The sequence below is a fragment of the Embiotoca jacksoni genome, unplaced genomic scaffold, assembly GCF_022577435.1.
Source record: "Embiotoca jacksoni isolate LCO1_2020_lvr unplaced genomic scaffold, fEmbJac1.0.p SCAF_42, whole genome shotgun sequence".
In the NCBI taxonomy this organism is placed as follows: Eukaryota; Metazoa; Chordata; class Actinopteri; family Embiotocidae; genus Embiotoca; species Embiotoca jacksoni.
In genome coordinates this window covers 319,183-345,000 of record NW_027185395.1, presented here as the reverse complement: position 1 = coordinate 345,000, position 25,818 = coordinate 319,183, and the positions used below count along the sequence as shown (strand labels likewise).

The 25,818-nt window shown below is 43.2% G+C and overlaps 2 protein-coding genes across 5 annotated transcripts in view; both read left to right on the top strand.

Annotated features, from left to right (window-relative positions):
• tbc1d13 (TBC1 domain family, member 13) overlaps positions 1-10,508 on the top strand; it is a 10,688-nt gene extending 180 nt beyond the window's left edge. The window contains exons 1-12 of the mRNA XM_069168981.1: positions 1-22; positions 2,285-2,358; positions 2,443-2,483; positions 3,595-3,656; positions 4,173-4,272; positions 4,839-4,921; positions 5,069-5,228; positions 5,517-5,727; positions 5,808-5,971; positions 7,032-7,192; positions 7,283-7,340; positions 7,674-10,508. The exon at positions 1-22 is cut by the window's left edge and continues 180 nt beyond it. Coding sequence (XP_069025082.1) covers positions 1-22; positions 2,285-2,358; positions 2,443-2,483; positions 3,595-3,656; positions 4,173-4,272; positions 4,839-4,921; positions 5,069-5,228; positions 5,517-5,727; positions 5,808-5,971; positions 7,032-7,192; positions 7,283-7,340; positions 7,674-7,739 — 1,202 coding nt within the window. The 3' untranslated portion in view covers positions 7,740-10,508. The remainder of the gene's footprint in view (positions 23-2,284; positions 2,359-2,442; positions 2,484-3,594; positions 3,657-4,172; positions 4,273-4,838; positions 4,922-5,068; positions 5,229-5,516; positions 5,728-5,807; positions 5,972-7,031; positions 7,193-7,282; positions 7,341-7,673) is intronic.
• Positions 10,509-11,873: 1,365 nt separating this feature from the next.
• On the top strand, positions 11,874-25,388 carry thnsl2 (threonine synthase-like 2). 4 transcript variants are annotated; one of them, XM_069168986.1, is made up of 10 exons: positions 11,942-12,017; positions 13,537-13,630; positions 15,385-15,618; positions 15,923-16,117; positions 18,047-18,199; positions 18,326-18,565; positions 20,881-21,029; positions 23,158-23,283; positions 23,409-23,563; positions 24,916-25,388. In XM_069168986.1, exons 3-10 carry the CDS (start codon positions 15,396-15,398, stop codon positions 25,139-25,141), a joined length of 1,467 nt encoding a protein of 488 aa, XP_069025087.1. In that variant the 5' UTR covers positions 11,942-12,017; positions 13,537-13,630; positions 15,385-15,395; the 3' UTR covers positions 25,142-25,388. The 4 variants fall into 4 exon arrangements, with proteins under 4 accessions (XP_069025090.1, XP_069025088.1, XP_069025087.1 ...); XM_069168989.1 differs by lacking the exons at positions 11,942-12,017; positions 13,537-13,630 and adding an exon at positions 11,874-11,911; XM_069168987.1 differs by lacking the exon at positions 13,537-13,630 and having other exon boundaries at positions 11,936-12,017.
• Positions 25,389-25,818: the final 430 nt, after the last annotated feature.

Sequence of the window (25,818 nt, the reverse complement as noted above, 5' to 3'; positions counted from 1 at the left end):
TGTCTACCGCATACAGAAACAGGTGAGATCCAGCGGACCCTTGGTCCCGGCTCCATGTCCGACCACCTCCAGGTCGAGGGAGCACCGGGCACCGGGCACCGGGCATCCTACCCGCATTCAGCAGCACGAAGAACCGAACAAGCTAACTTATGCTACAGATACACGCACTCGTAAATGCTAACGTGGTTCTGCAACGTTTAAAAACGTCCCTGTGATCAGAGAAACCGTCTTCATGTCTTCATGTCTTAATGTCTTCATGTCTTCATGTCTTCACGTCTTCATGCAGCTGGAGAAGCGAACACGTCACGCTCTTGGTTTCATGTAGCGAGCGATGCTAATTCCTTGTTAGCACATCAGCTGACACCTACTTCCTGTAGCCCTGACAAGCTAGCGTTAGCTCCATCATAACGGCTCTATTTAAACTGTTAGCGCGCTTCACTTCCGCTCGTCCAACGGGGGACACGTCGAGTCACGTGGTCTGGAGGTCGCTGTCCCTAATTATTCAGTAATACTCGGTGTGCGTTTTGGGTGTCACGTGACATAAACCCGCGTCACCAGGTGTTCTTGCACCGTCATCATCGTCATCATCACGTGACCGGCAGGTTGATGTTACAGTTCAGTTCATGTTTGGTTGAATGTTTTGAGGAGTGTTGGAACAATAAGAAGAACCCCCTTTATCAGGAGAACCTTCCAGCTCACAGCAAGAGAACCAGATGTTCCTCATGAACAGAACAAAGGAACATTTAAAAACGACACCGACCATCAAGTCAAAGGTTTGGACATTAGTGGGTTTAAAAAATGGAGCCAAGAACAGAAGGAATTACATAAAATCAACTCCTCAATAACTACCTCGATGAATAAGATCAGAAGTGTGCTGATCATTATTTCACTGTGAACCGGCAGCGTCCTGTTTTAGGGCTCAAGATAACTTCAATCTGCGCAGGTCACAATGAAACGTCCAGACGATCGATGCGTCCTGGGTCCGACAGTTTAAACCGGCTTCCAGCGTCAGAAACACCGGACGAACTGAAGTGATCTGAACCGATCAAACATCATTGGAAAAGAGCTGAAACGTGCCGTCTGGAGAAGTCGGAGCTGGAGTAGTTTGTTCTGGAAGAGGAGGTCCACCTACCTGTCGACAGGTGAAATGTCTCGCTGAGCTCCAGAAGTCACTCGTTTGGTTTTATTGCCTCTGAAAGTTGTGCAGCAAAATATTAGGGGAAGGCTACCATCCATTTAGTCCAAGACATTTTCATTTGTTTTATAATGTTAAAGTGTTCTGTTAAATCAAAAGTCTGATTTTTTTTTTTTTTCAAATGTGGATTAAAACCATCAATGAAGCTGATTACTTTTGTCAGTTTCAAGTTATTTCAGAGAAAATTGTGTGTTTCTTTTTATGTGTGTGAAAAATCCCAATGAATTAATCCACGACTGTATTTACTGATCGAGTTACTGTCGTGCTCGTGCATAAAATGTTGAAGTCGCATGCATCCTGCTGCTCTATTAAACTGCAGGTATCTAATGAGATGAAGAGGAAAGACTCCTACAAACAGCTGGAAGCAACAAACTGGACTTTACATCTGTTTTTGATGAGTTTCATTAATCAAACCTGTTACAGACTTTGTCTTCAATGAATCAATCAATTAAATGTTTGCAAAAGATATGAAATTGCAGAGCAACAACGTGAATGAGGCAAAACTCAACACATGAAAGGTGTTTTGTGTTTCCAACAACTAAAGACTTTGATCAAGTGCTGTGGAGCGTTTATGGACCGATATTAGTGCTGAGACGTGAACAAAAAAACTCGTGTTCAGACTTTTTCTGTGCACTGAAAACAATCTCGTTGGACATTTTATAAAGAAGGGGCTTTTTAGGCTTCCTGATATTTGGCGTGAGATTAGTTGGGACAGCGCAGAGAGTGAAACAGGTCTTCCACCATCTGATGGTATCTGCTGAATAAATTAATGAAGTAAAAGATCTTTCACGGAAACATATTGTTATGCATCCTTGCACGTTTTAAGTGGACCCATATATTCTTATTAGGTACACCGTATATACTGGTGTATCTATCAAGCAGACTTTTTATGATAAAGGAAATATAGGCTCGCTGGGAGAAAACAATATGTCGATCTCTGTATGTCTTGTACATATGGTGAATTGACAATAAAGTTGACTTTGAAATCCCTTCAAGAAACTGAAGTGAGTCCGGTAGAATTTGGATGAGACTTAAATTGAAAGTGACTTGGATCCCTTTGGTACATCAACCTTCTTCTTCTTATTTCAGAATACAGGAGTTTAAAGTGGCTTTGGGTGAAGAAAACATCGATTTGAAGACACTGAGGGAACTATGCTTCAACGGTAATGTGTTATTCATGCTGTTAATGTTGGCGTAGTATGATACTCTGTTCTGCTTTACTTCACAATCCTTTCTTTGTTCCTCAGGAGTCCCGTTTGAAGGAGGCATACGAGCGCTTTGCTGGAAAGTAGGTTGCTCTGCTCTGTTGTGCTTCGGGAGCTTTTTATCAATGACGCATTAAGGCCTCACGCAAGAACATTTGAGCAAAATGATGTGAAACCTTTCTTTGAGGGTTTGCTTGTGTGTCTTGGAAATTGGATTCAGCAAATCCTGCATGGCCTCAACGTGCAGTGAACGGCTTGTTTTCTGTTTCATGAATGCCACCTGTTGATAAGGAAGTGTGCCATCGAAGACCCAAGCATCCCTCGACCCTATATCCATTTATTTTTTTATGTCCATATATCCCAGAAACTATAGTTAACTCGCAACTACGTGTCTTCCTTGACGACAAAAATGTCCTTCGCCTCCAGCAGTTAATCTGCTCAGAGTTCAGGAGTTGAAGCAACTGTTGTTGTTTTTTTGGATGACATTGTTAACTTGGTTGATAAAAAGCAACTGTGCTGCGGTCTTTGTTAACCTGAGGTTGGGGGGTGGGGGGGGGGGGGGGGAGGGGTCTCTTTCATCTCTCAGTGTTTCCTTCGGCTGAAATCACACCTGATAAGAGGAAGATTATTGGACCCCTTCGGCCAAACTTGTATATTGTTTCTTTAGCAAAGTAGAAACAACCTCGTTTCCAAACAAAGTTGGGATGCTGCGTAAAATGTAATTAAAAACAAGCTGCAATAATTTGCAAATCATATGAACCCATGTTTAATTGAAAATAGACCATCAAATGTTGAAAATGAGATGTTTCACTGTTTTAATAATAATAATAAACTTTATTTGCAGAACACCTTTCATACAAGAAATGCAGCTCAAAGTGATTCACAGCAAAATAATTACATGGTGTTTCAAATAAAAACGGATATAAAGGAACATTTAAAAATATAGAAATGAGATAAAACTGCATAAGAAACATAAAAGCATAAAAAGGAATACCAGTGAAAAATATCAAATTGAGCAATTTTTATGAAATATGTTTGCTTATTTTTTATTTCCCTTTTACTCATATTCTACACTGTCCCAACTGTTTTGTAAACGGTTGTATTTTATAAACTAGTGGTTCAGATTGTAGAATATTTGACGTTAAGGACTTGCAACATGTTCTGATCTGTGTTCTTGACTTCCCTTCTTTTCAGATCCTTTTGAATTACCTACCTCTCGATCAGACATTATGGGAATCTTTCCTCAAAAAACAGCGGTAAGTCGACCACATCAAAGCAGGTGCTAAAACTTAAAGAATTTGTTGCTTTGTTTTTTGGTGTCACTTGGAAACCACAAAATCAGCTGCTATCAATCAGCTGATAACATCAGCTGATGTCGTTCGCTGACTAAAAAAGAAAAACAACAACTCCTATTTCTGCTGTGACTCACTGAACCTCATGCTGTTTATTATGCTGTTCTGTTATGAAGCTATTTCTGGGAGAAACATTCCTTCTGTTGTGTCCTCCATTTTACACCAACACTGACATTTTACTACAGTAGATAATGTTGTTGTTTTTACTAATGAATGCTATGAACGTTACTTTATTTCTTCACCTTTTAGATGAAATGATTAAACATTCTGTCGTTGGAAGCGTCATGATGAAGTGAAAACACAAGATTATAGTTCACCAGTACTCAAAACTTTCACCTGCTCATGAAGTTATTCATATATTGCAGATTGTTGGAATTTGTACTGATGCAGTTGATGCATTTGTTTCCTCGCCTCTCGTAGGGAAGTGTACTCCCAGTTCCTCAAAGAAATGATCATCCAGCCCGGCATTGCCAAAGCCAACTTGGGCTTTTCCAGAGAAGACGTGACCATGGAGGACCATGTGAGTGGACGCTTCTTTGTTCTTCTTTTTTCAGCAGTGATGAATGGGCCTGATTCAATAAAGCTGCATGTGGTGAAGGAAGAGTGCATCAGTGGCTTGTTTTCCATCCAAATGTAGTAAAAATGTTTGTATTAAGTCAATTTCAAATTAATAAAGTTACCTTTATATATCATCAGAGAGGAAAGTGAACAAAACAAAGTGTGAATGTTCTTTTACGAGGCTGCTGTGGGTTTTAAATGAAGTAATGGACGAGATGGGATCTGCAGCTTTTCAGCTGATTAAAGATGAGCTTCTTAAGCTGAGCAGTAGCTCTGCAACCATGTGACCAAACGACAGTAGCATCCACTTTCCACCGCACAGAGCAGAGTTACCACATATTGAGTCCAAAAATACAATGGTATGACATTTCAAACTAACAGTTTTACTGTTCAACTTGGGTTGTGTGGGTTCGTTCCAGTTTCTTGTGTACATAGCGAGCACCTGAAGCTCTGCTGTTCAATCTGGCTCTTTGGAACAAGTGACTGGGACGTTAATTAAATGTGCTTTATTTTAATGATTCTTTTCAGCCTCTAAATCCCAATCCAGACAGCAGGTGGAACACCTACTTCAAAGATAATGAAATTCTCCTGCAGATTGACAAGGATGTGAGGTAGGACTTTTTAAAAAGATCTTCTCCATCTGGTAGTTTTTAGGTCCACAGTTTTGTCCTTATGCGGACAGTAGAAATCTGTTCACGTAAAGCAACTGATGCATTTGGTGAAATGTGCTGGGACTGTTTGTTTTGCGTGTTTTGCAGACGACTGTACCCAGACATGGCGTTCTTCCAGCGTCCTACAGGATATCCCTGCCAGCTGATCCTAGACCCGCTGAACGATTACGAGACGCTGCGTCGACGAGTGGAACAAACTACCCTGAAAGCACAAACTGTGAACTGCAACCGCAGCGGAGTCACCAATGTAAGTGGGTGTGTGTGTGTTGGGGGGGTTGACCACAGTTTCAGTTACATCATAGAGAGCGTGTCTATAGGAATCCATCTGTAGAGGATGAAGCATGACATCATTTTCAATTATTTACATTAGTTATTGAGAAATTACCAAAGTGTTTTGGAATTGCCGCATAAAGTCTAAATATCCTAGTGGTTAAAAACATTTCCATCTCATCTTGTATGTGCTTGATTATAAATAAACAAACCATGTAAAGTTTGTGAAGCCGTCGCACCACTTTGTGCTGATGTGGTTCTCCAGGTCAGCTCTCCCGGGAAGGCGTTGAACCTGTATCCATCTAATGAATATGAGGTGCTGCCCAACGGCAGCGAAGCCCACTGGGAGGTGGTGGAGCGGATCCTCTTCATCTACGCCAAGCTCAACCCCGGCATCGCCTACGTGCAGGGCATGAACGAGATCGTGGGGCCCATTTACTACACGTTCGCCACAGATCCCAACAGCCAGTGGAAAGGTTTGGCACATTTCAGTTCTGAAACTTAAAACGTTTGACGCATTGGAAATATTGTGATTGGCGACTGTTCCATTACACAGAGCACGCTGAGGCAGACACCTTCTTCTGTTTCACCAACCTGATGTCGGAGAACAGAGACAACTTCATCAAGAGCCTGGACGACTCTCAGTGTGGCATCACCTACAAGATGGAGAGCGTGTACTCCATGCTCAAAGACAAAGACCTGGAGCTCTATCTGAAGCTGGTGAGGTCACCGCTTCCTGCTCCATTCCTGCATCCTTCCTCTGCGCTTCCTGCTCGCTTCCTGCACGCTTCCTGCATCCTTCCTCTGCACTTCCTGCATGCTTCCTGCATGCTTCCTGCATCCTTCCTGTGCGCTTCCTGAGCACTTCCTGCTCATCTTTTGAATTCTCCCTTCAGGTTGCCCCCTTGAACACCGGTTATTCAAATTAGTAACTGCGGTTTCAAACCATGATTTTGTTTATTGGTCAGTTCCCGTGTTGGTCAGAATAAAGAATGACCCTGATTTTAAGAGCCCCTCGACCCCACTTCCCTATTCCAGTATCTGTTTTGGAGAAAATGACTTATTGAGGATAGGAAACCGGTAAAAAAAAAAAAAAAAAAAGGGGGGGGGGGGGAGGAGAAGACAATCGTCATTACTGAAGACTTTGTTTTTTCTAAGTGAAAGAGGAGAGACGGCATGAACATATGCATACGAGACCCAGACCAGGTTTCCCCCTGAAAATCTTCCAATTGTCTATGAAGCCCACCGTGTACGCTGGACTCAACCTCTACAGCCAGCGGGTGACTGCTTCCATGAAACAGTCCATGTGTTGAAACAAGATGTTGTCAGATATACGAGGGTGGATCAGAAACAGCTCCTACAATGATCCTGTTGCACCAGAACGGAGACACGAAGCAGCAGGAAGCTACAAGTCTTCTTCAGCGAGTCATGTCTCGATCACCATCCAGTCACTCGGGTCTCGTAACGTTGTGATCTTCCCCCGCCAGGTGTTAACAAAAGAAAGATAACTTCATTTCATGTCTGAATTTCCACAACACTCACTAAAATTCCTCTGAGCCATTTTGAAATGCTGGCAATGAATCTTAAAACACAAAGAGGGGAATTTTGGTAAAAAGAAGAGGATTGAAGGATATTCCTTTTCAGTTCTGCTTCTGAACCTTTTTATATCACAGCCTGTCCTCATCCTCATCCTGCTTTTATTTGAAATCCCTGTTGATCTCAAGTCCAAAATGCTGCGTTGCTATCGTGCCTGATGACGTCTCCTCCTCGTGTTTTCCAGGAAGAGCAGAACATCAAACCTCAGTACTTCACCTTCCGCTGGCTCACCCTGCTGTTGTCTCAGGAGTTCCTCCTGCCGGACGTCATCCGCATCTGGGACACCCTGTTTTCGGACCAGGACCGGTTCCACTTCCTCATCCTGGTCTGCTGCGCCATGCTCATGTGAGCCTGTCAGATTGTGCTCTTCCAGCTCTGATCGTGACTCTTTCTGTCAATCATGTGTTTTGTCTCTTGGACTCTTTGTGTCCACAGACTGGTCCGGGACACCTTACTGGCAGGAGACTTTACAGTGAACATGAGATTACTACAGGTGAGCCTGTTAATACTACACAGGAGGACACACCAACCACAGCTTCATATTCAAGTCATGTTTTCATTCATCTATCTCGACCTGGGAACTGAACTTTGATACTTTAATGGCACCAACTGGTTTGTTTTGATAATATTTACTATCACAAAATGCTTCATCTTTCGGTACCAAATTTTTGAAACCTACGCGACATCCAAAATAATAATTTTCCTTTTAAAGCAAATGATTTGATGCAGGAGGAGATGTCTTTGGTATCACTGAGCCTTTTTCTTCCAGGCAGATAAAAGCACCCACTTTTAGCTTCATTAAAACTTCTGTTTTTATTTCCTCCAGGATTACCCCATCTCAGACGTGCACACCATCCTCACCAAGGCCAAAGAACTGCAGGAGAACTCCTAGACCCGTTTCCTCCACCGGCTCCGCTCCAGGTTTGGTAGGACGAAACATTCAAGAAGAAACATTCCCATCAAACGTGTTCCTCCGACGGAGAGGCTGCACAGACCGAGCAGCTGTCTTACTCCATGACATGATGTTTGGCCGGTGGCGGGGGAGGGGGGGGGACTGCTGCCTTGAAAACAGGCTGAATTTGATGCTTCCTTGGAAGGGGGTGAGGGGGGGACTTGTTTCACGATGCGTTTATAGGAAAAGACTCGGTGGGTGCGTCCTCCTGCTCCCATGGAGACGTGTCCAGCTCAGATCACTGAACATCTGCAGTAATCACTAATCAATAATCCAACGTTACCCGTCTTAGTTTGAGCATGAAAACATACCAGAAATGGGTTTTTATTAGTTTTAATGTTAAAAACATGTCAGCCTTATCTCTTTATGATGTGCAACAGGAGTGTTTCTGGGTGTAAGTTCAGTATATCTTAATGTCAACAATGCCTTTTTTTCATCTATCGGAGATTGAAGTTAATTTCATATCAGGAAGAAGCTACTATTGATTGAAGGGTATTATTTTTCATCCTTTAACATTATTTTCAGAACTTTTTTCCTCAGCCCAGGTTTACATGCTTCTCTTTAGGAGTTTAATAACAATAATTTTAGGGCGGAGGCGCTTTATTTTTTAAGAGAAATTAGAGACTACGGTTTATATTGTTTGATGTTGCATTACATAACCGGTGTTTGCATCGCTCCTCTCATCAGTGTCAACGCTTCTGTTGAGGTCAAAATAGCTTGGAAACAACTTTGGGATTAGTGGAGCAAAATTGAATGGGTGAAGATAAGAGTAGAAAGATAAGAGAAACTAGGGCAGCACAAATATATCAGATCTCCATCTCACTTCTAAATGCTGACAATTCTGCTGCATTTCCATTTTGGGGACGTCAGCTGCATCGAAACAAGCGCTCCCACTCTCTCCCTCAAACATTAACAAGGTGATGCAGAGACGGGAAGAACAGAAACCCCAAAATACTTGATCAAAGGCTGCGTTCAATTCAAGAAGACGAGAGAGAACTTTTCATGTTCGGGATCAGCTTCATGAAGCTGCTGCATTTAAGCTAAAAGAACAAAAGCATTTCCAAAGTTGATGTTCTGTATCGAGCACCATTTGTTTTTAGTTTTCTTCTCTATCAGCTAAATCAGTTCACTAAACATTTATCCTGAAAAAGTCAGAGAGAATCTGGATCTCAGTTCAAAGCAAAAATAAATTGCGCTTCTCATTTTGTCCAGAATTGTGCAGCTTTACCAGAAAACCAGAACTAGTGGAAATAACTTAAGACAAAGCTGGATAAACTATAACGTGACGCTGCGCTTCTTAACGAGAAAAACTAACACCGACAACAGCAGCTAAATTCTTATTTTGTGAACACTAATGATGGTACACACAAGTTCAGGCAAGACACGGATTTTGTTCATTTTTGAAGTAAATACAACCACCGCTGCAAACACTAATGACTAACCTTCAAAATAATACCCAGATGATGTCATGCTCTCTACTGTGAATGTGATGATACCAGACTGATATTTATATCCGCGGAAATTCCACAATTCACAATATCCAATAATTTGATACCGACAATAACAAAAACAAGATGATAACATAACGGCCACGACGGGAGCTGCTTATGTTAATGAGCTGTCAAGACCTCGGCCCAAGCAAGCCAACATTAGTGCTGTTGTCAGCATAAAGTTTGTTTTCATCTTAAATTGCTGTTATGGTCCAACACGTCCATAAGCAGGTACTACAGACTCATCAGCTGGTCTCCGAGTGGTGTCCACTCAGTACCGAGGTGTTGAGGTGACGTCCCACCGGCTTCAAACACCAAACATTACGTTGAATAGTTTGGATTTAGTTTTTATTTTAGATGAATGTAAATTTGGTACACGAGTGAAGTGATAAGCTTTTTACCGAAACCTGACGATTGGCATTAAAAACCTATTTTTCCATTCTTCCTCCGCTGTCAGACACACAAACACTTTCTCAGGCAGGAAACAGTCCTGCAGTTGATTGTTTTTTAAAGGAAATACAAGCCGTACAAAGTCTTGAGTTAACAGATCAACACGCCCGGTTTAATGGTGCAGATTGACCTTTTAATGAAGCCTGATGATGTTCAGTGTGAAGCACCAGCAACCTGGAAGAGTTTCATCCTCTGCTGCAGGATCTGATGAAACAATCTGCATGTACACGTGTATCTACAACACTTCACATGTTGACCAGCTTAATCGCTGCAGAAACACCAAAAATAAGTCATCTGTCAAAAGCTGTTTAAAAAGCTCAACATAAGTTTCTTCATCTAAATATTTCTCCACATTAATCTGAGCAAGGATGAAAGAGGTCGTTCTAACTATCATCTCATTTTGCACAAAGTGGAGGATTATTAAATATGATTCTTCTCACACACAATCACACACAAGAAATCACAATCACACACACACTCACACCCCACCGACACCCCCCTCCCTCCCCACACACACAAAATCACAACGGTAACTGACACCAATTCCAGGGCAAGTGAAGTTTCTTTTTAATCGTGTGTGTGTGTGTGTGTGTGTGTGTGTGTGTGTGTGTGTGTGTGTGTGTGTGTGCGCGCGCGTGTGTGTGTGTGCGTGAGATTTGCATGATTTCATTTTTTAAGCACGTTTTTGTAACGTCTCCAGTGTTAAGACTTGTATATATGTTTTTTTCTATGTTTGAAGATGTGCATTAAAATGAATGATGGTATGAAATTGTGTTTGTAAGTGATTAAGTCATTGGTTACCATCTTTGAATTAAATTGTATTTGGAAAACAACTGTCTCATGAAATACACTAAGAATGCTTAAATTGCATAAAAATACACTCATGAATGCTTTAAATCTTTGGAGACCTTCTGAAATATGTTATCGGAGAGAAATTGTTATCAAGAAGACGTGAACTGAATATTTCCAGGTTTATGCTAAAACAAGATCTTCAGCGTCAGTAGTGACAGCTGTGCTTTTAGGTGTCGGCTTGTTTTTGTGGATTATTATATTAATAATTGCATCTTGTGTAACACGGTGTCACCTGACCACTTAGTGTTACCTGTTGAATCTGAGCAATACAGACCTTTTGACGTCCGTCTGGATTGTCCAAACTGAATATTGTCCAAACTGAAGCTCTGAGTGTTCAGTGGAGCTCCAATGAAGCTCCGTTAGGAGAACGGGTGAACTTTCGAAGGATTGAATGACCTCCCTGTTACTGGGATAAACATTCAAACAGATGGTTCCCAACTTCCAACTAAATGTCTTCTTGATCAGCACTGGGAATTTGGTGGAAAGCCTCAAGAAGATGAGCTTTGTGAATGTCAGAAGCCGAAGAGAGAGGAGGTAGAAATTCAGAAGATGAAAGTGGCCTCTGACTCCACCGTCCACCCGATGCTGGTCTTTATAACGTCTGGACAGAGCTGTGGGAGATGCAGGGAAGGCAGCCAACAGGTTCTAGTCTACAAATCTGATGGAGCTGAAGGTCAATCCACTGGAAAAGTAGCATTTGGGATTTCTGTCTGAAATCGTTTGAGAGCACAGGAGGAGGCTTCCTGGGGCCCTTCTGGGATTTGGAGAGTCTAAACCAAAGTCTGGTCATTTGTAGTGATTTTCTTGCAGTATTAGAGGCAATGAACTTTCAATGGAAAGTCTAAGGCCCGAGCCCATCCCTCTGGAAGTGGGTACAATAATCTCAAGTTTGGCAAAAAGCGTTGAATGAGAAAATAAAGGGTGGATCACACGATGCTTGGCACAACCTCTGGAAGGAAGAGACGATCAAGGGAAGTGACTGAGATTGAGATTAGGTCACTGTGAGTTTAAAAAGACCGATTAGGTTCTGTAAAAACACGTTCTTCTGTGTTCAATCTATAGCGATCAAAAGAAACTTGGTTTTACTGTCCAAACTTAAACTACAAGACCAAGAAAAGAAACTAAGGAACTGCTGGAACTCTTCCATACAATAGGATTGTTGTAATGATGCTGTCCAGCCTGAGGAGGGCAGCAACACGCCGTCACCGCGTCGTGTCTGCCGAACCAAAGAAGAAGAAACGAACTGGCCCCGCCCACAGTCTCTTTTGAGCCAATGGGAACACGTGTTACTGGGGCGTCTCCTGCCACTGACGAACGGAGGTAAGATCGAAGCGGATAAGCAGCTGTCAAAATACGAAACATTTTCATAACCTGCTTTGCAATTGTTTCAGACTTGCGGACAAAAGGTGACGCAACCTGTTCACAGGTGAGACGATTCACAGAACACGTGACCGGCACGTGAACCCGGAACAAACGGACCTGCGGGTTCAGACAGACAGGTGTCTTCAAACCAACTCTGTTGTTGTTGTTGTTGTTGTTGTTGTTGTTGTTGTTGTTGCGTCCACAGAAACTAAAGTTGAAACCACGTGCTTTATTATGAACATAATCTTAGCTCGTTGAACAGTACACAGGATGATGTTCTGTAAATAAAAACATTTCATAAATGTTTCGAAGACAACACTACAGTCCAACTTCACCAGTTCTCATGAACATTAAGAATAAACAGTTGTAATTATTATACCACAAAACCAGCTTCACTGAGACACGTCAGTGTGACGTCAGTGTGACGTCAGTGTGACACACTGCAACAGCTTGACATGACCAGATATTCGATTCCAATATTTAGAGTAATATTATTTAACAGTTGTCATTGTCAACTACTTTTTATTGGTGAAGCTACATATTAATAATAATAATAATAAACTTTATTTGTGAAGCACCTTTCATACATGAAATGCAGCTCAAGGTGCTTCACAGGAAGAGAATTATATGCAGTGTTTCACATAAAATAGTTTAAATAAGACATTTAAAATATAGAAAAGAAATTAGATGAAACAGATAAAAAGCATAAAAACAGACTTGATTTGGTTCTCCAGGATTCTGTTTATGATATAAAGTCATGGAAACAGAAGTTGTACGTAGTTAATTAATGTCACTGTAACTGTGCACGTCACTTGTGCTGTCATCATGATCTTATAAGGTGGCAGCAACATTAATATGAACATTAGAGATCACAGATCTGCATGTTGAGAGGCCGTCAGTGAGGATTACTGCTCCTCTGACACCCACTTCATCATCATTATTATCATTTACTTATTATGAAGCAAACTTGCTGCTGGTCAGCTGGGCGGCTCAGAGCGATCCACAGAAATTAAATATTAAGGATTTGATGACACCAGTTGATAAAATATGCTTTTAAGTAACGCTTTACAAAGTCTTTGCTATTATCTCCCATCCAGCTGCGTTAACAGGAGGGATTCTGCTGCATAGAGATTTATCATTTAAATAGATTTGCTATTAGTACTGTTGGCTCTGAACTGCCTGATTTACAGCAGTTAATCCAAAGCTCTAACATAACAATGCATTTCCCGCCATGAAGATGCAAGCAAACATGTCAGAAATGTGAAAACCACACGAATGTGTGCAGCCTAAACTAAAGACACTCAGGCTAAACACAAGATTTATTGTTCCTGCTATATGATTACCTGCATAAGAAATATGTACTGTGGCAGTAAAAATGTGTATTTTCTATGAAATTAGAAAATAGTGCAAATATGAAAGTTGAAGAAACCATGAGAAATGTAAATGACAGATTGAAGGTGTGAACTTATGTTAGAAATGAAGCCATATTGACCCACTTTACAGCAAGTGAGCAGTTCTTCTGCTCCAAAGTTCACGTTGTTATTGTTGTTGGCGCTGAACGGCGTGTTGTGTCCTCAACGCAGACCGAATCATCTCAAACCTGCTGGAAACCAGCTTTCTTTTCTTATTTGTTGAAGAGGACAGAAGTCTGTTTAAATCCTGTTTTACCAGCGAGCGGTGAGTCAGTATTGTGAATGCTCTGTGTTGTTACAGTCGTTTTTATTGAGCCTGTCTACAGTCCTCATAAAACCTACAGCAGACTTCAAACTGAAAGCAGCTCAGGCCAACGGACAGCTTTGCAAATAATTATATATTTATTCATTTTGTAACTTTAAACATTTTGTAAGACATTTTTTTTATTCCTTCTTCAGAATCCTATTTTTAGATTTGATTTTGACTTAGTTATTGTGCACAATTTAGTCTTTTAATGGTGTTTGTGCTTTTACTTGGCTCACTGTTTTTGTGATTCATGTGATTCATCCGGCTGAAGTGCTGGATTTAACTGTTAGCAGCCGATTTCAGCTCTTCACTGACCCTCACATCTCTGCAATGAACGCTTCCTACAGCTCTTCATTAGGATCACTTTCTTCTCAAACGGCCCGGTTCTGATTGTCGTGGATCCCACGAGATGTTTGAAACATTCCTTTGAGAATATGTTGACATGATTGCATCATCATGTTTTCTGTGGATTTGTCAGACCGTTGAACTCTGTCATGTTCATGAAACCTCTTGCTTTGTGGCATTGTGCATTATTATTACACTGGATGTAGGCTTCATAGAGCCTGACTGGCTTCTCTCCGCCGACCTCTTACATCATCAAAGCTTTTATTTCTGCAGAACTGCAGCTCACTGGATCTTTTTTTTTTTTACATTTCTCAGTAAACTTTAGAGACATTTGCGGTGAAAATCCAGGAGCTCGAGAGTCCACGAGATCCCGTTTCTTTCCGTTCTGATGTTTGATGTGAACGTGAACTGCAGCTCCTGATCTGTATCCACGTACGGTCGTCCTGCTGCCACGTGATTGGCTGATTGGTTAATTGCATGAATAGGCAGGTGTTCCAAAGAAGGTGCTCAGTCAGAGTATTTTTGTTTGTATCCTTCCTACACCTCCATATTCCTACGAGGCCGAGTTGAACGAGTACTCCTGTGCTGGAATAATACACCATTTGTGTCGGTTTGTTTGTGGGTGTCGTCACAGAGGCTGCGTCCTTTTAGTTTTATACAGTATATACAGGCTGTGTAGCAGTCTGTTCACTAAACTAAATAAATACTCCTACTGGGTATATGCACAGTATTAGATAAGATATTAAAATCTATTGATGCTTTGTTCTGTAATTGGGGCTCGAGCACCGAATGGTGCGAAAGCTCTATTGTAATTCAAGGAATTATTATTCCGCTTTTTCTTACGAAAGAATCGCCTTTTTGGCAGCTTTAACATTCTCAAAAACTCGTGAAACTTGGCACATGGGTCAGTCTCGGTGAAAAAGTTATGTATTTTAGTGGTTTCGCAAGTGGGCGTGGCCAAATGGCTCACTAGCGCCCCCTAAAGAGATGCCCCGACGGCTGCATTTACCTACATGCACGAAATTCGGTGGACACGTGTATCACAGCTAGTTCTTTAATGCTATTTGAGTTATGATCATTTAATCCGTTAGCCTAGTGAAAGTGGTGGCGGTGAGAAAGATTATATTCACACTTTATCGTGCCTCCTGCGTCCTGCTGGCATCTTCCACAGCGGCAGCGCTCCACTACTGATGAAGTCCAGTCGGTGCAGCTCTCTCTTCTGCCCACAGTGTGATGTTGAGAGCACTGATGAAACACTCATCGGAATTTGTTTTGTCACGTGATAAAAAGTGAAATGAAATGTTTGAGGGGCATCATTATATGTGTAATGATGTCACAGTCCGTTTACGTGACGCTTGTGTTCGCAGGATTTTGCGTGATGCGGTACTGCAGTACTCGCGGCGGGGTCCGCGGATGGGACTTCCGGGATGTATTGTTTTCAGGTTACGCTCCAGACGGAGGGATGTTCATGCCAGAGAGTGTTCCTGAGCTGAGCCCAGACACCCTGAGGCGCTGGAGGGGGCTGTCCTACTGCAGACTGGTGGTGGAGGTCGCCGCGCTGTTCATCCCCGCTCAGCTGATCCCCAGAGACGACCTGCAGGGTGAGCTGAGGAAACATTCACCGTCATCACAACACTTATTTTGATAATAATGGATGTAAAGGAGGTCGAAGGTAAATCCTTAGATGAAGTCACACTTCCTATGTGAACCCAGTAAACAGCAATAAAACTCATTTGTTTTCGTGACATCATAATTCAGGCAAACGCAGTTGTTTCTGAGTTCCTGAACAAAGCCGTCACCACAGAGTTGATATGAGAAGTCAGTGAATCCATTAGTTGATGGACAGAAAACAAACAACTGATTTGATAATTGATGAATCACTTCCTCTGTGTGTCCTTCCGTCAGTCCTCGTGGATGAAGCCCTGTCGGGTTTCTCGGTGCCGGAGGTGGTCCGGATTGCTCGGCTGAAGGACGGTCTGACGGTCCTGGAGCTCTTCCACGGAGACACCTTGGCCTTTAAGGACTTGGCCATGACCTGCACGGTGCGCTTCCTCAACTACTTCCTGCAAAAAGACAACCGCAGAGCTACTGTTCTTGTGGGTAAGAAGAGGAAAACGTCCAATATTCCATGTGATAACATTATAGAACAACTTTTGAAACTTTGTCACCTGTTCTACACCACAAAGACTTACGTTTATATTCTTTCATTGCATTTTGTTTGATTTCCATGATTTTCACACTAATTTTTCCTTAGTTTGCAGCACAAGTCATTCTAGTCGCTCATGTGCAGTGAGTGGTGCTGTAGAATAAAGTAAAAAAAACAGTCACTGTTTCAAAAATACACCTTTTTGTACTCCGATGCTGCTATTGTAAAGATTTGCTTCAGTTGATGCACAAGAAGTTCCAAGCATATCTTAGTAACTGTTATGTGGTGGGGTGTTTCTCCAGGACCCAAATGCAAGCTCACAGACTCAAGGTTTTCAAGTTCCAAAAATACAGTCTTTATTGTCCAAAAAATAAACAAAAAACTACGAACCAAAATGTGGCACCGAGCGTGTCCACTTTACGTCCAGTCAACAATCCTCCAAGCCGGGAGAGCAACTCCACCGACTGATGATTTTGACGGGGATATCCGCAGGAGACACAGAGGCCGGAGGAACGGGAACAGGTACAGGACTGACGGAGAGCTGACGGGGAGCAGACGGAAGACGGACGGAGAGCAGACAGAGGACGGACGGGTGGCTAACAAAAATGCACCGACAACCAGAGTTGTGCAGGGGCAGGTTCCATATAGTCTGGGGAGGTGATCAGGGAGATGCAGTACACCTGCAGGTGGTGATCAGGGGTGAGTGGCTGCATCTGCTGGGACCGGTGAGGGGCGTGGCCACGGGAGGTGAGGGGCGTGGCCACAGACAAAGACAGGGGACACAGGAGGAGAGGTGATCGGGGGCAAAACGGAGGACAAAACTGAACTCCTGACAGTACCCCCCCCTCAAAGGGAGCCTCTCGGCGACCAAAACTGGACCGGACGGGAGGAGGGGGGACCGGAGGAGGGACGGAGGACCACAACTAACACAAGACATGAGACAGGAAACCTAGGTGGACGGAAGAAGGCCACGGAGCAGGGCGGACTGGGGTGACCGCTCCGGAGGACGGCCACGGGGCAGGACGGATTCGGGGGACCTCTCCGGAGGACGGCCACGGGGCAGGACGGATTCGGGGGACCTCTCCGGAGGACACCCACGGGGCAGGACGGGCTCGGGGGACCTCTCCGGAGGACGCCCACGGGGCAGGACGGGCTCGGGGGACCTCTCCGGAGGACGATGACGAGGCAGGGCTTCGACCGCGATGGAGGACGGAGCCGGAGGGACGACACTCCTGGAGGGCGGAGCAGGAGGCGGGGCGGCGTCCGCGCCTGAGGCCGGAGCCGGAGGCACGACCTCACCGGAGGACGGGGCCGGAGGCGTGGCGCCGACCTCGCCGGAGGCCAGAGACGGAGGCGTGGCGACGACATCCCTGGAGGACGGAGCAGGAGGCGGGGCGGCGTCCGCGCCTGAGGCCAGAGCCGGAGGCACGACTGCGCCGGAGGACGGAGACGGGGGCGTGGCGACGACCGCGTCGACCGCGCCGGAGGCAGCAGGGGCCGGTGGCGTGGCGACGACCGCACAGGAGGATGGAGGAGGGGGCGGGGCGTCGACCACCCTGGAGGACGGAGACGGGGGTGTGGCGTCGACCGCGCCGGAGGACGGAGACGGGGGCGTGGCGTCGACCGCGCCGGAGGCAGCAGGGGCCGGTGGCGTGGCGACGACCGCACAGGAGGACGGAGCAGGAGGCGGCTCAACAATTCAACAATTCAGCAATTCCCACATAAGCTAGGAGGGAAAAACTCCTCTTTAAGGGAGAAAAACCTCCAACAGAGGGAAGAAAAACTCTGTTTAACAGGAAGAAACCTCCAACAGAACCAGTCAAAATCCACAGTATCATGTAATAGATCAAATATGTGAATCAGCCCATATGTTTCCTCTGCAGGTACATCAGGGGACACCGGTGGCTCAGCCATCCAGAGCGCCAGAGGTCTCCCTGGGCTGGATGTGGTGGTGGTTTACCCACGAGGACGCATCACTTCAGTGCAAGAGAAACACATGATCTCCTGCTTGGACGATAACGTCCATGTGTTTGCAGGTACACCTGAAGAGGCTGAAAGAATAGCGGCTGTTCTTGAAAGCAAGAGTCACACTTTTGTTCTTTTTTTTTTATCATCTCAGAATCAGTTGTGATGTGTTTTTTCGGTGTTTTTGGCCTCTGCAGCCGACGGCAGCTCAGACGACATCGACCGGCCGCTGCGCCGTCTGTTTGCTGATACGGAGCTGGTCAAGTCTCACAGCCTCATGAGCCTCAACTCGGTCAACTGGAGTCGAGTCATGATCCAGCTCGCCCACTTCATCTACGCGTACCTGGAGCTCAGCGGTCTGGAGGAGGCTGAGGCTGATGCAGCCCTGCCGGAGCTGGAGGTGGTGGTTCCCACCGGGGGGGCAGGAAACATCGCAGGTGGGCTGATTAATCAAAATATGACCAGATTGTCTAAATTCAATTGAAAACTGGTTGGCTGAATTTTTTTTTTACAGTTTAACTGTCTTGATCTCCTCACAATCTCTCCACATAATACAATTTGATTCCAGATTGTGAGCCGTCACGGTCAGACATCTGATTAGATTACAGGTTTACTGAGAGCTTTTGGCTCCAGCAGGTCTTCAGATCAGGTTCTGTTGGTTGGTCTTTGCACCAGATTTAAAACTAAAGGAGACTGTTCCTTTATAAAGTGGACTCTCTCCCGAAAGTTCAAATCACTCTCACATTTGCTTGTTGATTTAACTAAGGTCAGTAAATTGGAAATTCTCCCTTTTGAGAAGCCGGACCCACAAAATGTTTTTGTAGTCACCAAATAAGAATTTATTAATTGTTGGTGGAAGACCTTTACACAGTGTCTTAAAAACCAATATCCATGTTTAAGAGATGAGAAAATGTTTGTGCACTGACTTTGGTGGGATTTGGACATGCAACACATTTAATGTTATTAACCTTTAATAAAAAGGTGACTGGTGCTCTGTGCAACATGGGGGCGGAGCCACAGTTCCAGAGAGCATTGAGTCAAGCATCTCTTCTACTTCCACAGCGACTGATCTCTAAATCAGGGTCTGCTCTATTTTAGCACTTAGGTGCAGCAGCCAAATGCTTTTTTACACCACCGAGGCCAAATGAAGGCAAAAATCGATTCTAAGTGCATAGCGAGTGCAAGAAAGAGAGAGAGCGTTTATCATCAACTAGCAGCGAAGCCCTTCAGATACGAAAAATAAAACGGGAGCATGTCTTCCGAAACCACGGACGTGTTCTTTGTCGACCAACATTTTCATGGTATTTATCTGACAAACATACACACCGACATGATACATCCAATATGTTTACTCAGGTGCACTTAAGTGCAATTTCAGTATTTCCATGTTGTGTTACATTCTACTTTTACAACCCTGTTTCCAAAAACGTCTGGACGCTCCATAACCTGAATATATCATTCAGCATTCATGCTTCCTTCCAGATGTTCAAGCTACCCATGCCATGTGTACCATCACAGATGCTGGCTTTAGAACTGAGCTGATAACAAGCTGGATGGTCCCTCTCCTCTTTAACCTGGAGGATGCAGCGTCCATGATTTCCAAACAGAATCTCAGATTGTGATCCATCAGACCTCAGGACAGTTGTCCACTTCACCTCAGTCCATCTTCAATGATCTCGGTCCAGAGAAGGCGGCGGTGTTTCTGGATCATGTTTCTATCTGGTTTCTTCTTTGGAGAGTTTTAACATCATTTGTGGACGCAGCGATGAACTGTGTTCACAGACAATGGTTTTCACAAGTGTTCCTGAGCCCATGCAGTGATTTCCACTCCAGAATAGTGTGTTTTTAATGCAGTGCTGCCTGAGGGCCCGAAGATCACCACCATCCAATATTGGTTTCCGGCCTTGTCCCTTGTGTTCAGAGATTTCTCCAGATTCTCTGAATCTTTTAATGATATTATGAACCGTAGACGATGAAATCCACTAATTCTTTGTAGTTTTACGTTGAGGAACATTATTCTTAGATTGTTGAACAATGGAGTGGTGAACCTCTCCCCATCTTCACTGCTGAGAGACTCAGACTCTCTGGGATGCTCTTTTCATACCCAACAATGTTAACGACATGTTGCCATGGTAACCAAATTAGTGGTAAGGTTTCCCACAAGGTGTTTTTTTTGTATTACACAACCTTGAAACCTGTTGCTGGCATCAAATTCAAAATGAACAAATATTTTTCATAAAACAAGACATTGTCTCAGTTTCAACATTTGATATGTTGTCTTTGGTCTATTATCAATGAAATGGCATTATTTGCAAATCATCGCATTCTGTTTATTTATTATTATTTAAATGTATTTAGATTTTACACAACGTCCCAACGTTTTTGGAAACACGGTTGTAAGTAAAAAATGAATACTCCTCCCAGATACGTGTGTGGTGAGTTCAAATTACTAGATCATTTCAGTGAGGCTGTGCTGAGAATGAATCTCTGGAAGAAATGTTTGAGCACTAATTGAAAGGATCCATAGAAGCACGACTCATGTCGTAAAGGTTTCTGCAAGAAAGGTCTTCTGTCAACTCATTGATCTGTGGGGTTTTAATGTCATGGCGTTGGTGAAATAAGTGCCATTTTTCTGGTCTTCACCTTTAAGTAAAAGCTCATCACAGTTTTCTGTCTCTCACGTGGAACACAGATACAGAATTAATGACGATATTTCTCATTCTTTTTATTGTGCTGTCTGTCTGTGTGTCAGCTGGCTGTATTGTCAAGCAGATGGGATTGCCCCTGAAACTGGTTGCCATGGTGAATTCTAATGACATAGTGCACAGGACAGTCGCCACCGGGGACTTTTCCATGGCAGCTAACGTCACACAAACTTTGGCCCCTGCTATTGACATCCAGGTAAACGCCGTATGCTCACAACCGCTGGTGTCAGGGAATTAATGGCTGGATAAACACTGTGAGCACATCATGTGTTCATGTGTTACCTTTAGTCCTGATACACCTGTGGATGGTACAGCCTTCGTAGCATTCATTGAAATTACCTAACTTAATCAAACTGACACAAAAACATATGAATTATACCAGTATACATGTTTAAAACATTCATAGAACTGTGTTATTGTGTGCACAGTCTAATCCATAATGCATCACAATACTCTTATTCTGGCTCTGACCTGCCTTAACTGAAGCTAATTCACATCCACACATTTGCATCTAACACAGCTCATTATCAACCGGTTCAGTTAACTCTGGGATATCTCATCCATTCATGAAAAACTGCAAGCTCGTCACATTTCACGGAAACAGAACTAGTTGACGGTGATACCGGTTGGTAAACTGGCACAAATATTCAACAACGTTAATCTGAGTTTCAGTGAGTCTAAATACAACCCTGTTTCCAAAAAAGTTGGGATGCTGTGTAAAATGTAAAAACAGAATGTAAAGATTTGTAAATCATGTAAACCCATATTTAATTGAAGATAGACCAAAGACAACATATCAAATGTTGAAACTGAGAATTGTCATTGTTTTATGAAAAATATCTGCTCATTTTGAACTCGATGCAGCAACTCATTTGAAAAAAGTTGGGACAGCGACATGTTTACCGGTGTTGCATCATCTTCTTTTAACAACTCTCTGTAAACGTTTGGGAACTGAGGAGACCAGTTTCTGGAGTTTAGAAAGTGAAATGTGGTCCCATTCTTGCCCGACACAGAATTTCAGCTGCGCAACAGTTCAGGATCTCCTTGTCGTATTTTTTTTAGCACCAAGTTTTTAAAGGTCCCTGTGAGCTGGTGTCAGTTTCCCACTATGAGTGTGACATCTCAGGAACACCTGAAGGGAATCTCTTTCAATGTGTCACTGACATTCACGTGGACTCAAGGATGAACTGACTAGACTTCGGTGGTCAAAGTTAAATGCAATGTCACAAAAAACATTTAAGGCCGTAAGTTAGTAATTCTTATGTTCATTATTACAACATCTCACACAAATATCTAATCAGAGAAATTGACTATTATTCTTTTCTCTCTGTTATTCATCACCGTAACCGAGGAGCAGACGGGGAGATTGTGACTATATTTCTCATTTATGACAGATACTGAAGTACTTGTATGTCCAACTAGAAATTGTGTTGAATGTTTAAATCTTCTGTGCTGTCAGGATTGAAGTTGTGTGTGTGTAGCCTCCATGTTTTAGAATTTATAGCGTCTTAGCAGCAACATCTGAGTTTGGACAGATAAGCATGTAAAGTACAACTTGAGTAGTCAGCGGAGGCGTACAAACGCTAGGCGGTAATTCTAGTTACATGCTTTAATCCTTTTTAACAGATATCGGCACAAAAATTGAGAATCTGTAGGCATTGTGAGAAGATTTTGGTACTGGAAGCGCTCTGGTTTGCATTTGTTGTCCTTTTGTAAACAGCATAGTATTGACAAATCACATCGGAGCATGCTTTGGTCAACTGGCTAATTGTAAAACTACACGGTCTTAAAGTTGCCTCTCAACTCAAGTCGTTAATTAGGCTGTAAACAAAAGCACAAAGTTTTGGCTTGGTTATCCGCTGGTTCCACCGGAACCGGACAAAATATCAGCCTCAGTTCCTAGAAACTAAAACATCGTCAGACCAACAGCCGATCTTTTCTGAGATATTCTATTACACTGTATGATGTCCTGTGTGGTACATCTGAACTGAGGAACAATAATATAACTGGTAACAATCCTCACGGTCATGTTTAATATCTCTGGAAAAGTCAAACTCTTCTGGTTTGATGGTGGTACTGAAGGGAAGTTTGGGAGTTTACTAAAAAAAACATTTGGATTTAATGTCTGGGAACAATGAATATCTCCACCAAGTTTGATGGAAGTCTGGCCAGTTGATCCTGAGATTAGTTCCATGAAAGTCAAATTGTTTTAAATGAGCAGTCCACCACCCACGCTGCCACATGGAGGCTGATCCCAAGTTCCACGTTGCAGCCGTGTTCCTCCGGCGGGGATGCTGTCACACTGCTTCCTTCCTGTCCTGCAGGACCCGTACAACATGGAGCGAGTGTTCTGGATGCTGCTCGGCAGAGACGGAGCGTCAGTGAAGACGATGATGGAGGAGTTTCAACGTTTGCGCAGAAGTTCTCTGCCCGAAAACCTCCACAAACTGGTACCAGTCGTTCAACATTTAGTGCACCTGCTGTTTCCATCCAGGCATCTGATCCACCGTGTGTCTGGATCCCACCGATCTACCGCCTCATCACTTCTGTCATCTTCCCTCTGTTTGACGTCTAGCTGTCACAACGTCTGTCGACCGGCACGGTGCGTGACGACGGGATCCTGGAGACCATGAGGAGGTGTTGGGAGGACAATCGGTACGTGTTGTGTCCTCACAGCGCCGTGGCCGCGTGGCATCACTACCACTGTCCTCACAGCGCCGGGCTCAACAGGTACAACTTTTTATTTGCAATGTGTTGACCAACTACAGGTCACACGCCTCATATTTTTTTTTATCTCCATGGAAACAAACACATTAATATGAAAAGACACAATGAAAATCCTGAGTCTTGTGAAAAGCAGTGATCCATCAATAAAAATAGAGATACCAAACACTCATTTCACATCAGTAATAGGATGAGTGCTGTTGGTTAACAAGATACCAGGAGGGAACAGGAGTCAGATACTGAATTTATATAATTATGAACGAGACGAGGAGGAAGACCAGATGCTCTAGATCTGTGAAAGATTTCTCTGAGGAAGACCAGTGAATGATTGAAAGTGAAAGGAGCTCTGATTCACTGTGCATCTCAGTCATTGAGGTTTTGTGGATGTGCTTTTATTTCATTCAGTTTTTATTCATAAATGTTCACGGCCTTTGTTTTATACCCTGACATGCGAACATTTACAAATTAGCTCCGATCACAAAGTAAAGCTGAGGCTGGAAAGATTTGGGGATAAATCAAAGTATTGGAAAGGAGAACACTGAGTTTTGGTATCCTGTCAGGATCACTAATATCTGCAAAAGATTCCAATTAATTTGATAGATGTTGAGATATTTCAGTCAGGGTGGAAGAGGTGGATCACATGACTGACATCGACGGAGCAACGGTGCTCGGGTGGAGAAGAGTTTCAGTATTTGGGCCACCGAGTCCCTGAACGCAGCAGAGCCAGCAGGCCAGATTCATTCAACCAAGTTGTCCTTTTTTTTTTTTCAGATCTCAGGCCATTGAAATATGAAATATTAAAGTATAAATCTGGTTCTGGTTTTGGTCCAACATTTCTTTCAGTTATGATAACAATGAACTCACCGAAGTAATCACTGCGATCCAGAAAGGAAGCAGCATCACTGAGAAAATATCCCAACCCTCCACGAAACAGATGATCAGACCAGCTGTATACAATTATTTTTTTTTTTTTTTTTTTTTTTTTTTTTTAATAGAGTCTGGCAAAGGTCCAGAAATCCTCCCGTACATTGTGAAAGTCGTATCCACCTGTTTGAGACGGTTGCTGCCAAAGAAAGTTCGGCGAGTTGTGAAATGGTACTTTTTCCACCAGGGAACTTTTCAGGGACGTCCAATAATAAAGACATGAAAAACGATGCATGTTTGTACTTTGTGTTTGTGTACTTTGAGTAAAATGAAGATAAGATCACGTGAATGAATGGGTTCCTAACACTCTGTATTATTACTAAAGTAAAGTACTATTAGCAGTTGTGACTATCTGCTAGAATGTGTTAGTTCTAAATAGTTTTTTTCTTGGACAGAGACGTGTGTGAAGTAATTACTCCCAACTTTTATTGCAGATGTTATATCGCGACAGCATCTCCAGCTAAGTTTGAGGCAGCAGTGCAGAAGGCAGGTTTGACCTTTGACCTCCCGGAGGAAGTGCTGGCCCTGGACAGGTTGCCCACCCGGTACCAGAACCTGGAGCGGAACCTGAACTGGTGCAAAGACTGGGAGGACCGACTGAGAGAGTGCATCCAGTCTGTGGGCGCAGCCAGGAAGAACGGAGGCACATTTTACACCTGAAACTGTAGAAATGCTGATTAGACCAAACAGCCATTAATGGGCTCGGTCAGGTGATTCTGGCAGCCGGCGCTGATCGCTGCACATCCTTATCAGGATTTAGTAAATGATGGTAAAGGCCTCTTGTTGCCTCTTGGATGGACTTTGGTCTGTAATGTCATATGACTTATCTTTGTATTTGTGCAAAGACGTTGTCTTCCTTCCACAACTTAACAAAAATGCTAAAGAATAAAATTAAGCAGTTATTCGGTCTGCTGTCGCTCGTCTGTTTTGTATTTGTGTTCGCTTTGCTTTTCAAGGCATCAACGTAGGAAAAGCAGAGGACTAGTGATCCCTGCTTCTGCTCTGGGCGGGAATCATTACTTCTATTGGCCTATAAAATGAAAAGAAGGCTTCTACTACTGAAACGAACTGCAATAACACATGCAACCACCAGGGGATACATTAAAATAATCTAAAACATCAATTCAATTTACAGACCAGTCACGTTGGACTTTTTTGGACTTTATCTCTGTATCTGTCGGTCATTCAAGTGTTTTAAACATCGGCTCCAATAATCTGAAGTTTTAGTGAAGATCCTTGTTTTGATGGACATAATTTCAGTTAAATGATGCATACAAATGTGGTTATTTTTATATGTTTACCTCAGTATTTGACATGATCAGTTTACAGTCTGGAGT